This window comes from Chrysemys picta, chromosome 12, assembly GCF_011386835.1.
Source record: "Chrysemys picta bellii isolate R12L10 chromosome 12, ASM1138683v2, whole genome shotgun sequence".
Taxonomy (NCBI): Eukaryota; Metazoa; Chordata; order Testudines; family Emydidae; genus Chrysemys; species Chrysemys picta.
In genome coordinates this window covers 38255497-38269604 of record NC_088802.1, presented here as the reverse complement: position 1 = coordinate 38269604, position 14108 = coordinate 38255497, and the positions used below count along the sequence as shown (strand labels likewise).

At 43.1% G+C, this 14108-nt stretch overlaps 1 protein-coding gene across 6 annotated transcripts in view; it reads left to right on the top strand.

Annotated features, from left to right (window-relative positions):
- Positions 1–14108, top strand: part of TBCD (tubulin folding cofactor D) — a 268348-nt gene that overhangs the window by 115912 nt on the left and 138328 nt on the right. For all 6 annotated transcript variants that reach the window (XM_065563362.1, XM_065563361.1, XM_042841194.2 and 3 more), the window contains exon 16: positions 8212–8269. In XM_065563362.1, the coding sequence (XP_065419434.1) occupies positions 8212–8269 (58 nt within the window). The remainder of the gene's footprint in view (positions 1–8211; positions 8270–14108) is intronic.

Here is a 14108-nt window from a genome sequence, read left to right as displayed (position 1 = left end):
TGAACTGCCTGGCTTGGATAGTTCATGTCGCAGAAGAACACTGTCAAAATGTTTCATAATTTACAATTAATGTTTTCACCTTATGATGGTTCATATTTAACCCTTTGGAAACTTGAAACAGAAATCTGGTTCTTTTTCTTTACCAGCATAATATTTTCCTAATATTGTGTATACTCACTGTTTAAAGGGTTGCTGGCACCAAAAAACACATCCCTCAAATTCCCTTCTTTGTCCCCCAAATGGGGAAATGTTGTTTATCTATTCCAGGGACTTTCACACTGTTTTGTAGTGTAGACCACATTTTAATAGAGAGTATATTGTAGTCACCTATTCTCCCGCTCATCATTATACAGATCGTCACCCCTCCTAGTTCATAATCACATAAATTCTTGTGGTGACAGCAGTTTTGTGCACATGGAAAAGTAATATTAGAAAAGTATTTAATATACTTCTTTAGCTGTCTTCAGTGCAATAAGAGTTATATCCTCTTAGAAAAAAAGATTAACTACTCTATATTTTTGCAGATAACGATTAGTACTCTAAATACAGGTTGATTTGATGGCATCATGTAATTAATATCTTTATGCTGAAGCAAAGCCATTGTGAATTTACCTTTCAGCTAATATTTATTTCCTGTTTTGCCTAGAGTCAATAAATAATGTAATGAAGAATTTCAGAGTCCGAAAGAAATAATTTTCTGCTTAAATCATTCTGCTGAAATGGCTATTACTTGCCAAAGCAGTTAGTTGATTGCTGAAGGTAGGTTTCTAGATATGTAGACTAGATCTTCTGGGATATACTTTACACCTCTCTTTATATGGCATGTTTAAACGCCAGCTTCTGTTAATGTGAATGGATACTGAACTGTGCAAAATCACGATATATTGTGCATAATGATTCCTCTTTTGTTTTGTCAGCTAGTGCCATTGTAAATACTCTTCTTCGAGTGCTTGCTCATGTCCATTTCCTATTATGTGCGTGTGCTCACCACATGCACCGGGGCCGGAAGTTTTTTCCTCAGTGGTATATGTAGGGGACTGTCTCTGGTGCCCCTTGAAGTAGTGTGCACATACTGCAGTATAAGGGTGCCACTGACTCCCCCACCCTCAGTTCCTTCTTGCCACCAGTGATGGTGCTGGAATGTCTGCTGTTTCGGCTAGCATAGCATTTCGTTCAGTGTTTCTTCCAAATGTTTCCTGTAAAATAATTGTAAAATAGTTGACAGTTAATAGTTCCCTTAGTGTTAGTTCTAGTTTTAGTTGGTCCTGGATGGGACTCAGCCTAGGGATGGGGCATGCCCCGGTCCCCAGGCTTTAAGCCCTGCGATCATTGTAAGCAGCCTATGCCCATCAGCGACCCGCATGCTAGTTGTTTGAGGTGTCTAGGCGAAGGACACATAAGCAACAAGTGTCGCTTCTGTAAATCCTTCAAACCCCAAACAAAAAGGAGAGACACATCCGTCTCAGGGCACTCCTGATGGAGACAGTGCTGACCCCGGCACCGGAGCAGAGATCAGACTCAGACCCAAGCACCGCAGTGTCTGTGTGGAGCACCCTGCTGGCGCCATCTTCAAGCCGGCACCGATCCCCCTCCCCATCTCCAACCAAGAAGCTGAAGAGAACCATGAGGGGATGATCCCCCACTTCCCGTAAGGGAAAGGACAGGGCTGGAGGAGAGCCAAGACCCGTGCTGGGAAGCTCAACGCCTCCATCAGGTTGATGGAGGTCAAGTTGAGCTGTCTAGCCCATCCCGTAGAATGCCTGCCACCCAGGACAGTAATGAGGACCTCCGTCATTTAGCTGTCCCATCGACATCAGAGGCCCTGCAGGCAGTGCAGGAGATCCTGACGCTACTGGTGCTGCCCACACTGGTGAAACCCCGGTCGAAGGGCAAAGCTGCCTGATCTGTTTGAGCGAAAAATGTATTAGTCTTCTAGCCTTCAATTGAGAGTGGCCAACCACTACGCTCTCCTCAGCCGCTACGATTACAGCATGTGGCAGGCCATGGCCAAGTTTCAGGTTTCGCTTCCTCAAGGTCCCAGGAAGGAATTCCGGGCGATCCTCGAGGAGGGCACTGTTGCGGCCAGGGTGGCCCTCCAGACAGCTTCAGACACAGCAGATTCTGCGGCTCGCACCATGGCCTCGGCCATCTCCATGCGGCGGGCATCCTGGCTGCTCCTCGCTGGCCTGTCGACAGAGGCTCAGCAATCAATGCAGGACCTTCCCTTCGACGACCAGGCCCTGTTTGCAGAACAGATGGACAGTAAGATGCATGGACTCAAGGACTCCCGCATTACCCTGAAAACTCTAGGACTGTACGTCCCTGGTCCAGCCTGTAAGCGGTTCACACCGCAGCCAGCTCAGAGTCAAGGGAGCCAACCTCATCAGGAGCTGCCCCACAAAAAAAGCAGGGGCTACAAACGCCACCCAAGCCACCTACCTCCGTCCAATCGGGCTTGACCCGCAATAAGCAGGGGAGCAAGTGGGCGTTTTGAGGGTGCACTTGAGGGCAACCTACCAGACTATACCCCGGATCTATCTTTCCTGCCTTTCTTTTTTTCTCCCAGCATGGACCACCATAACTTTGGACCACTGGGTCCTCAATACAGTGGCGCAGGCTTATACCCTCAGGTTTGTCTACCCCTCCCTACCCCATGTCCCCATCCCTCTGGAGAGACCCCTACCTCCTGCGTGAGGAGACTCTCGTGAGAGAAGGGTTGCTGCAGCTGGGTGTGGTGGAAGAGGTTCCTCACGAATACAGGAATAAGGGGTTCTATTCCTGGTATTTCTTAATCCCAAAGGCTAAGGGCGGTCTACGGCCCATTCTGGACCTACGAGACCTCAACAAATACCTAAAGAAGTTAAAGTTCTGCATGGTCTGGTCTCCCTGACCTCCATCATCCCCTCCCTGGATCCGGGACACTGGTATGCCGCTCTTGACTTGAAGGACGTGTGCTTTCATATAGTGATCTTCCAAGGACACAGGTGGGATCAGAGCACCACCAGTTTGCGGTCCTCCCTTTCGGCCTAGTGACATCACTGAGGGTGTTGACCAAGTGCATGTCGGTAATAGCAGCTTACCTCAGGGATTGGGGTATCCAGATCTACTCGTATAGTCACAACTGGCTGGTCAAAGATCCAAAGGGATGTCATGGTGTTGCAGGCCACGTGCTGATCCTTTGGCCTGCTGGTAAACAACAAAAAGTGGACGTTAGTTCCTGTGCAGAGGCTAGAGTTCATCAGAGTGGTGCTCGAGTCCACCTGCACCAGAGCAGTTTGTGCTGCAGGAAAGGTTCCAAGCGTTGGTGGACCTCATCGCGGGAGTCTCCACATTCCCCCTCACCACGGCCAGGATTTGTCTGCACCTGCTGGGACACATGGCAGCATGTATGTATGTTGTCTGCCATGCCAGGCTCCGGATGTGGCCTTTACAGCAGTGGCTGGTGATTGTCTATTCCCAGTCCAGAGATCACCTGGAAAAGGTCGTTACCATCCCACTGATGATACTTACTTCACTGCAATCATGGACCGACCCCAAGGCAGTCCTGGAAGGAGTTCCATTCGACAGCCCTTGTCACTACATCGAGCTGATATCGGATGCTTTGGACCTAGGCTGGGGAGCGCATCTCTGTGACCTCCAGACCCAGGACATGTAGTCCCCAGAGGAGATGCCATTGCACATAGATGTCAAAGAGCTCAGAATGGTACAGGGTCTTTCTACCGCACCTGGCGGGCAAGGTGGTGAGAGTGTTGACAGACAATACGGCCTTGATGTTCTACATCAACAGGCAAGGAGGAGCACGCTCATTGGCTCCGTCAAGAGCAGGGCCAGCTCCAAGTTTTTTGCCGCCCCAAGCAAAAAAACTTTCCTGTGCCCCCCGCCCCAACTCTGCCCCTTCTCCGCCCCATTCCAACCCCATTCCCAAATCTCCGGACCTGCCTCCTCCCCTGGGCGTGCCACATTTTCCCTCCTACCTCTCCCTCCCAGGCTTGCCTGGGAGGGCGAGAAGCGGAGTGGTGGTGTGCTCGGGGGAGGAGGCATAGGTGAGCTTGGGGGGGGGGGTGCGGTTCCTTTGCCCTCCCCAGGATTACTTTCTGCGGCCCTCCCCGCACCCCCCACTGCTGCAGCTCACCTCCGCTCAGGGCCGGGTCCTGGCTTTTTGCGCCCCAACCAAAAAAAAAAAATAAAGGAGCCGGAGTGCCGTCCCTTGGAAAGTGCCACCCCAAGCACATGCTTGGAGCGCTGGTGCCTAGAGCCAGCCCTGGTCAAGAGGCTCTCTGAATGTGGGATTTCTGCATCGAGCACGCAATCCATCTGGAGGCCAGTCACCTCCATGGTGTTAGGAACACGCTAGCAGATCCTTTTTCTCTCACCACAAATGGTCACTCCATCCGGAGGTAGCCCGGATGCTCTTCCAGAGGTGGGGAACTCCCCAAGTGGACCTGTTTGCCACCAGACAGAACAGGAATTGCTATTGCTTCTGTTCCCTGCAGGGTCTTGGGAAGGACTCCCTCTCCGACGCCTTCCTCTTGTCATGGTCGGGGGGCCTGATTATGTGTGTTCCCGCTCGTCAGCAGAGTCCTGTCGAAGATCAAGAGAGACAAGGCTCAAGTTGTCAGGCTTGCCCCGGCATGGCCACACCAACATTGGTTCGGCACGCTGATGTACTTGACAGTGACCGCTCCCTGGCCCCTTCCCAACTGACCGGATCTGCTCTCGCAGGATCACGGGTGTCTCTTACACACTAGCCTTGCCCCCCTCCACCTCATGACGTGGATGCTGTGTGGTTGAACTCGAAAGAGCAGGCCTGCTCTAACGAGGTCCAGCAAATCCTCCTGGAGAGCAGGAAGCCTTCCACTAGAGCAACCTACCTGGCCAAGTGGACGAGGTTCTCCCACTGGGCGTCTGAGTGTAACATTTCCCACAACACACTCCTCCTTACAATCTATCTTAGATTATCTGCTCCTTCTTAAGAACCAGTGGCTGGCCCAGTCTTCCATCAGGGTGCACCTTGCGGCTATCTCCGCTTTCCACCTGCCGATTCAAGGTCAGACGGTATTCTCGCATGACATGTTAGTCTGCTTCCTGAGAGGCCTCGAGAGACTCTTCCCATCAGCCCGAGACCCTGTCCCACAGTGAGAACTTGGTTCTTTCTAGGCTCATGGACCCGCCTTTTGAGCCTATGGGCTTCTGCTCCCTCTCCCACCTGTCATGGAAGGTCGCTTTCCTTGTGGCCATAACATCCATAAGAAGAGTGTCTAAGCTTAAAACCTTGACATCGGAGCCTCCATATACGGTGTTCTACAGGGACAAAGTTCAACTGCGATCCCATCTGGCTTTTCTGCCGAAGGTGGTGTCTTCCTTCATATTAATCAGGACATCTTCCTCCTTTTGTCCCAAGTCACACACCATTAGTGAGGAAAGGAAGCTACATGCCCAGGACGTCAGACATGCTCTGGAGTTTTACCTGAAGTGTACCAAGTCCTTCCGCAGGTTGACCCAGCTCTTCATCATGACAGCGGACAGGATGAAGTGCCTTCTGGTGTCCTCGCAGAGGATTTCCAACTGGATCACCTCCTGCATCCGGGCCTGTTACGAGCTTGCACAGGTCCCACTGCCACCAATTGTGAGGGCCCACTCGACCAGAGCTCAGGCATCCTCTGTGGCCTTCTTGGTGCACGTCCCTGCCCACGACATTTGCACAGCCGTGACGTGTCTTCAGTTCTCATATTCATGGCGCACTACACCATCACTCAGCAGGCCAGAGATGACGCTGGGTTCGGCAGAGCTGTGTTACGATCCATACGTCCGTGAATTCCTACCCACCTCCAGGGGTACTGCTTGGGAGTTACCTAATATGGAATGGACATGAGCAAGCACTCGAAGAAGAAAAGATAGTTACCTTTTCCTTAATTGGTGTTCTTCGAGATGTGTTGCTCATGTCCATTCCATAACTTGCCATTCTTCCTCACGGTTGGAGTTTCCGGCAAGAAGGAACTGAGGGTGGGGGGAGCTGGTGGCCCCCCTCATACCGCACCATGCAGGTACCACACCAGAGGGCGCCAGAGCCGGTCCCCTACAGATACTGCTGAGGGAAATACTTGCGTCACTGGTGCATGAGCACACACACCTAATATGGAATGGACATGAGCAACACATCTTGAAGAACACCAGTTATGGAGAAGGTAACTGTCTTTTCAGATATTAAAAATTTGCTTTGCAATTAATCTTTAGGAAGCATGGTTTACTCATGCTTTTTGTAGCAAAGTTTTTACGTCATCTTGTGGTTCTGTAACCCCTTCTAAGCTTCAAGGTGTAGTGTATGTTATTGCAATGTCTTGTATGGTTGTCATTACTTCGGTTTGTTTTACATATATCTTACATAATACATTTGACTTGCTGTGTTGACCCGTGGGGTAGTTCGTAACCTATTACTTTTTAATATTCTTTTAAAAAGGTGCTATGTTGATTCCAACTCCAGATAAGTTAGGCACTTGTGTGCAAACCTAATGTTCTGCTAAATTAAAAAATCGAAAACTTGTCAGAGAATCAGGGCATAATTTTAAGTGTTTGCCATTGACAGCTTAATACATGTATTTAAAACGAAAGTAAATCTAACACTTACTACAAAAGGTATATATTCATAGACTATTCATCAAATATTTTGATACAATGTGACTTTATTCATTTGCATTGAGTGGGAGATCTATTGCATATTAGGGGAGTAAGTGAAAACGCACACGGATAATGTATCAAAAGTTGTATTTTTGTCAATTGTAGTACAGTTTTCAGTGTTTGATACTACTAAATGGTATACTAGTAAGTGTACTGGACCATACTTTGTTCAAAAAAGTCATCTTAGTGACTTGAGACATCGGAACATTGTCTTCTATCAAATCATTACTGAAAGATGGGGATTAATCACCAATTGCTGAGCTCTATAATCTAAAACATAGCATAGTAGAGCAGAAAGTAATTATTTTATGTTCCAGACTTGTAATCTTGCCTATCACCATGTCTCAGTAGAGATACTACACTGAGAATGGTATCTGATTCTTTGTTCTAGAATTGACTATGAGATGCTATTGAACTGACACCAATGACAAGTAGAGCTTTGATTTTAATTGAATTTAAAAGTTAGTCTTTTTAAAATGTCTTGAAATCCTAATTTAGTTTTATTTTCATGTATGTCTAAATATTTTCGGCATAAATATATTTAAAGACATGTTCATGTAATGTGAAGGTTATACATTAAAATACTGAAAAGTTTGGTATTGAAAAAGCAATGGGATAATATTAACAATGTTACAGTTCTTGTTGGTTGCTGGTCCATCATCCTTAAGCTACCCAGTGGATTCAAATAGACGGTATCTACTGTGGATGAGCATTAATCAGACTTGCCAGTGCAGGCCAGTTTCTGGCTTTTCCAATTTGTGTTCCCCTTAATTCCTGCTGTCCGTTGGCCAAGGTGGGATGAGAACTTGATTATTTTTGAACTGGGAAATATTATATCCTATGCTGCAGAGAATTAAACTATGTCTAATCATGTCTCTGGATTGTTTTTCCCCTTAATGAGCTGTCTTAAATAAAATTCACTTGTGCATTTGTTCTTATTCAGTGTATCAAAAGGGGTAAGGAAGTTTGCTCTTTAAAATACAGTCCTGTCCATGTGTAACTTCCATTCATCTGAGAATCTCAAGACACTGTTAATGAAGCCTCATGAAACTCCAGAGATTACATGCTGCTAAAGTGTGTTTTTAATGCTCTAGTCTTCTGGCTGTCGGTAATGCAAATAGATAGAACTCTGTACTGTGAATTGACTAGATATGCTATTGCCTTTAAGGTTTTCTACTTATCAGATATTCTTTTATGAATGTCTCCATTCTACAAATAATAACAAAAGTTTGCAAGACCCGTTTAATAATGTGTTCATATTGTGGATTGTGTCAATACTCTCTTTTGCCAACTCACTATAAAGTAATGTCAACTGTGCTTGAACCGGGCTTGCTGCTTGCACATTTCCTTAATTTCCAAAAATGTGGGAAACAATTTCATGAATACATAAACTATAACTCTGGTTTGCATTAACAAATTGTAACTTCTTTCCAGGGAATCCTGAGTATCCAAATGGAAGGTTAAATGTTGGCATGCTGTTTGTAAATTGTTAATTTTTATATTTTATTACTTATACACTGTGTTTTTCTTTTCCAGTGCATTGGTAATAGCTGCAGTGTTTGACCGTGATATTAACTGCAGAAGAGCTGCCTCTGTAAGTTACTGGTTTTGTTTATGCCTTTCTTTTTTAAAAATTCCTTTATAGTTTGCTTGCAATACAAGCTAATTATGTAGAGCTAGAGTATTTGAACAAAATCTTGTATGTCATGAACAGTAAGTACTTTGTTAAACCCCTAAAGAATATGGTCTGAGTGCATATTAAAAATACAAAAAACACGGCTTTACATTTCATATAATGGGTCCATAGTTAAAATCTGAGCTATTGTTATCACATTTCCATAGTGCAATATATGTCATGTCTCAGAAGAGCTATTTAGTAATACACTGTGACTATGTAATATACATAAGGGTCACTACTAATATATAAAACTCTACTGAATCTTAACTATGCTATGTGGCATCTAGTGTGAAGTTGTTCTGTTCTCATTGCGTGTCCATTCTCATTTTCTAACTGCAGTAAATTTTTTAAAAATTCATTTATGTAGAAGGAAAGAGGTTGACTTGTAAAGATTAAGCTCCTTTTGTAGAGCTAGGACATTTGTTAGTCACTTATGTAAGTATCTAGGCTAGGATAAGAAGGAAGGGCCAGGAACACCAAAGTGTGTCGTATAGAAACTCTATGCAGGACACTGATCGTGGCAAAAAGATAGGAAGAAAGCTTGACTGTCGAGGAGGAGGAAGTGTATGGAGGGGAAGTTATGATATTCAAGTGGGGTGGGGGGAAGGGGAGGAGAAGAGAGGAGAGGCTTGTTATGTCTGGGGATGTAATTCCATATGATGTAATGTATATGTAACTTGATTAGATTGGATTTTTTACTTATAAAGATTCTAGCCCTGAGGAAGGAGTCTGAACCTTACAACAACTAGAACAAACAATATCTCATGGAAAAGTTAAAAACCTATAACATATTTAATGAATAGTCTATATAAATAACACAAAAGACATAAAAATATCCATCAACAAACCCATGTGTCCCTATCACATGAACCATCTTTCCAATGCCCAAAAAGAACAGTGGGCTCTGTAGCATACCCAGAAAGTTAAGAAATCTAGTCTCTTAATTGGGTTAATGTATTCCAAAGCCAAGAAAGATTCCTCACAGAAAATGCTCTGATAGCATCTCTGTCTCTTACAGTCCCCTCTATTTAAAAGCTCAAGCTGCTGACTGAAGCTGCCGCATTACCACTTAGAGAGGGAGTCAGTTGTCTGTGTGACCAGATCCCAAACCATTTGTGGCTTTATAGGTTAAAACCAAAACCTTGCACTTCACCTAGAAGTTAATAGGAACAAGAGCAGAGCATAGACTACTGGTTTAATATGATCCCTGCATAATGTCTCTCTCAACAAATGGGTGGCAGCTACGCTCGCTGCCCTAGTTTCAGCTTCTGTATAGTCAGAACATGTTGCCCCATGTAGAGTGCATTGTACTAGACTAATTTCAAAATCACAAATTATTGCAGTAAGGTCTGTGTATGAAACTAAAGGTTTACACCCTCTTTATTCTAGGCATAGATGAAGAAAAAGCACTGAGAATGAAATTGTCTAGAAACTAATTACCAAAGTTAATTTTCATTTTTCAAACTGAGAAATATAGGGGAAAAACAAGTAGTATAAATGGTGAAAAATGAATTAAATATTAAAAACGTTGTTTTAATAATCCAAAGAATTTGTTGTAACATATGTATAAAAACATGATTTTCAACCTGACTGCACCTTTGAGTGCACTGCTAAAAAGAATTTTGTATGAATGCTCCATACACATTCTTTATTCATTGATGCCACAAATTAACTAATTTCAAGAGCAATGTGATTCTCAGAATTCTTTTCTGAAAGAACATTTTGTACTGACTGATTGTAGATTGATTCCCAGTGCCATTTCTACATCTGAACTGGTTCACATAAACCTTGGGTAAAGTGAAGCTGTTTAAATAATTTTTTTCCAGGGTGTGTACTCTGTCCTTGCAGATGATTTGTTTAGTACTCTAATGGGATTTTATTTGTCTCTAAGTTTTATGATTCTGTGTCTAAATAGTAAAACTGATAGTTTGACTATGAATAAGGTGTCAAAATTAATACTGATTAGAACAATACTTACTAATTAGGCTTAGTGTGGATTGCCATTCTGTATTTCAAATGGATACAAATTAAAATACAATGATTTGGTTGTTTTTGCTATTACTGTCCTATTGTATACCTAGCAGACAGCTTGAAAACATGATTTTAACGTGGTTCATCACTAAAAAGTTAGTGTATTATATAAGGCTTTGGCACATTTTTATTGTGTGCTGTTTATCTCCTTCCTTGGTTTAGGTGTGGTTTTTGTAGATGGGTATGGAAAGCAGTGCTACTGTCTATTGATGGTAAAATGTACCTTCTGTGCTGTGCTTTGGCTAGTTTCTGGATGGAAGATTACACTATTTGAAGGAATCAAAGACTTTGGTAATTTAATCATACTGATCCTTCCCAGTTCAGATTGTGCTGTAATCATAGCTGCAGGGTAACGTTGCATACAGTATGTCTGTTAAGTCCCACCCTAACTGCACTCCTCATTGCACCAAAGAATTGCTTCTCGTAGAGAACTGAAACTATTTTAAGAGGAAGTCTGTAGAAAATAGTCACCCAGTGCGGTAAATGTCTTTATGAATATGCTCTAGTTGATATCAGGTAGATTCTTGAAACTCTTGCATTGTTGGTTTGTTTTTTGTAAAAACTTAAAAACAAAACAAATACATAAATAGAATTTGAATTTCTTTAATAAACTGAGGGCAGAACCACAATTGCAACGGATTTGTTTAGTATCTAAATTAGTGGGTTTAAAAAAGTATACAAATGTATCATTTTGAAAATGTGTGTATAAGGTGGGTTGTTTGATTTGTATATTACTAATGTCAATTCAAATTGGAAACCCTGTAAAGAATGTGGGAATATGATGAAGCATATTTCTCTCTCAAAACAAATTAAATTGTGTGCTCTGTAAATGTATTTCTATTTAAAAAATGGCATCTACAGAAAGTCATTCAGAATATTGTGTTGCGTTTATAGTGTGCTGAATTAAGAATTTTTTTTTTAAAAAGTATGACCAATTCATAGTTGTATATTTCCACTTCCGTTATTTTCTTGCCAATTTTAACTTGGTGTAATTAAAAGGCCATTTCTTTTGCTTAACTTGGTGGCTTGATAATACCACCTGGCATAATGTTTTTTAAATTAGCCTCTCCTTCTCCTCTTGTATCAGTGGTTGGTTTAAGGGAGAACTGGTACCACTGATTTCACTGTTTGGATTGCTCTATTGCATGAACTAGAAACGTATAGTTGTTATAGCTTTTTAGTATATCTGTAATTAGATGTTTCTGTTAGCATTTTCTGCTTTGAATTTGGAAGCAGGGCTGAGAAATATTTTCTTGAGACGCAAGATGGGTGAGGTAATCTCTTTTATTGGACTAACTTCTGTTTGTGAGAGAGGTGTTGGTGTATGTTAAAAAGTGAGGTCAGCCCAGCTACATTACTCAGGGGTGTGAAAAATCCACACGTAACCCCCAGCGTAGACAGTGTAAATTGAAGGAAGAATTCTTCAGTTAGTGTAGCTATTGCCTCTTGGGAAGGTGTATTACCTATGCCTCATGGAAGAATCCCTCCTGTTGGCGTAGGAAGTGTCTACGCTGAAGCACTACTGTGGTGCAGCTCCCTTTCACCCACTAGATACCTGTAAATTCAGTTTCTTATATGAAGGATTTCATCCCTGATGTCTGTGACTTCAAGTCTGTTCATAAGAGAATTTAAAATTCTAGTGACTTGCAACAAATTATATTTTATAATGATAGTTACTTTGTGTTTGTCTTAAATTGCTTACACAGAGCTTAAGCAATCCTTCCAATCAGTGGCCGTGGAGCACCATTTAAAGTTGGGAGGCATGGAAGGAGGCAGGGCCGGCTCCAGGGTTTTTGCTGCCCCAGGCAGCCAAAAGAAAAAAAAAAAAAAAGCTGTCATCACGATCTGCGGCAGCAATTTGGCGGGAGGTCCTTCGCTCCGAGCAGGAGTGAAGGACCGTCCGCCGAATTGCCGCCGAATAGCCCCCCTCCGGAGTGGCCGCCCCAAGCACCTGCTTGCCAAGCTGGTGCCTGGAGCCGGCCCTGGAAGGAGGTGTCAGTTCCAGCCCCTGGTGGGGGTCAGAGGTACCAGGATGGGGTTGAGTCTTGCTGTGGATGGGCAGGGGGGTGGAGGGAGAGATGAAGAACAAGCCTGCCTCAAACTCACCCTGCAGCATCTCCTGTCCTGCAGAGCTGGCTCAGCTCTCTACTCTAGCCCCTTGAGTCTCAATGCAGTGTGCAGGCAGGCAACCTCCCACCCCCACACACAGTGATTCTGGTGTCTCTGGATCCCTTGCCATGAGCTGGGCTAAAAAATTAAAAAAAAAGCCTGTGGTTTGGGTGCCCTCCTATTCCCATCTCAGTTGCCTGTTCTTCCAGTATTTTTCTAATACCTTCATGTCCATTCTTTGTCAGCACTTCACAATTCAGATTTATGAAGATACCTCTGTTTTTTATTTGAAGGGTACCAAAGCCCTTAATTCATCCCCTTTTGTCTCCTTTGAGATCAACACATTAGATCAAATTGTGTTCAAGAAGATTATGTGTAGAATGGTTGGCTGACTGCGTTTCCTACTGTTATTTCTTAGTGGAACCATTTCAAGGCCACGTTAAGGCTCATCATGCAGTTAGATGCATGCCAACAATCATTGCCAGCCTAAGGTCAGTATCCATCCTGGAGATTTGGAGAGTGGTCACATGGAGTATTAACTGTTGCTTAGAATCACTGTTGCATAAGGAATCCAATTTTTGTCTTAAATTGCTCTTCACTCCCCCTAACCTTCGGAGGAGGATGCAACAGGAGCTGATTTGAACTTAAAGAGAAGGAGACCATATGGAGTCTGCTGCCTTCTAGGTCAGCCTAAAGATTCCCCACTGGATATTAGATGTTTAGAGCTTTAAAGCTTCTGTGGGGTTGATGGCAATTTGATTTCTTTTTTCCATTGTACGGGGATAAGAAAGCTGGAGGGGAAGAGATGGTAAAGATACCCAAGTTAGTTATTGGGAATGGGAATGGAAGAGTAAGTGAAAAATCAAATGATAAGAATTTAAAAGGAATCAAACAATAATTAGGTATGGAGACAGGTATAGTTTAAAAAAAAAATGAGGAATTGGATGATGTGCGTCCATTACTTTCCTTATGTGTACCCATACTATGTATGTTTTTCTCTCTGTAAGCCCTAGTCCTGCATGCTGATAGACATGTGTGGATCCTTGCTATAAGAATGCCGTTGAGCACTGGGAAGGTGTGATTGAGTTAGAACATAAAAAAGCATCTAAAAGAATCTGACTTTTTTGACCCTTTAATATTGGTAAAAACAAATGAAAAAATAATTCCCAAGAGAGATGATTTATATCAAGTTTTAATTTTTAAGCCCAAATTTTGTAGAGCTCCAGAAATCGGGCTATCTAATGGAAGTGCTGACACAATTTAACCAGAGTAATGTGAAAAATGAAGCTCATTTTAGAGGTACATGCAGTAATGTTGGTAGTAGCCAGGTGGTTTCTGAATATGAAGTTGAAATAAACTTCTGGAGACTATCGTTGTTTAACATGCCTTTCTTTCTTTTGGCTTTTTGTTTGAATTCTGTTGACAGTATTTTCTCATTAAAATGAGTCACATTTCACCGAGACTTAACAAAAGATAGTAGGTACGAAAGTATCCATTGGCTTTTTTGGATACTTACCAACAGTTCAAGCTAAGACAGGTTCAACTTGACACAAATACAAAAATAATAAAAATAAAAATTAATCCTAAATAACCACTCCCCGCAAATGAAATTGGC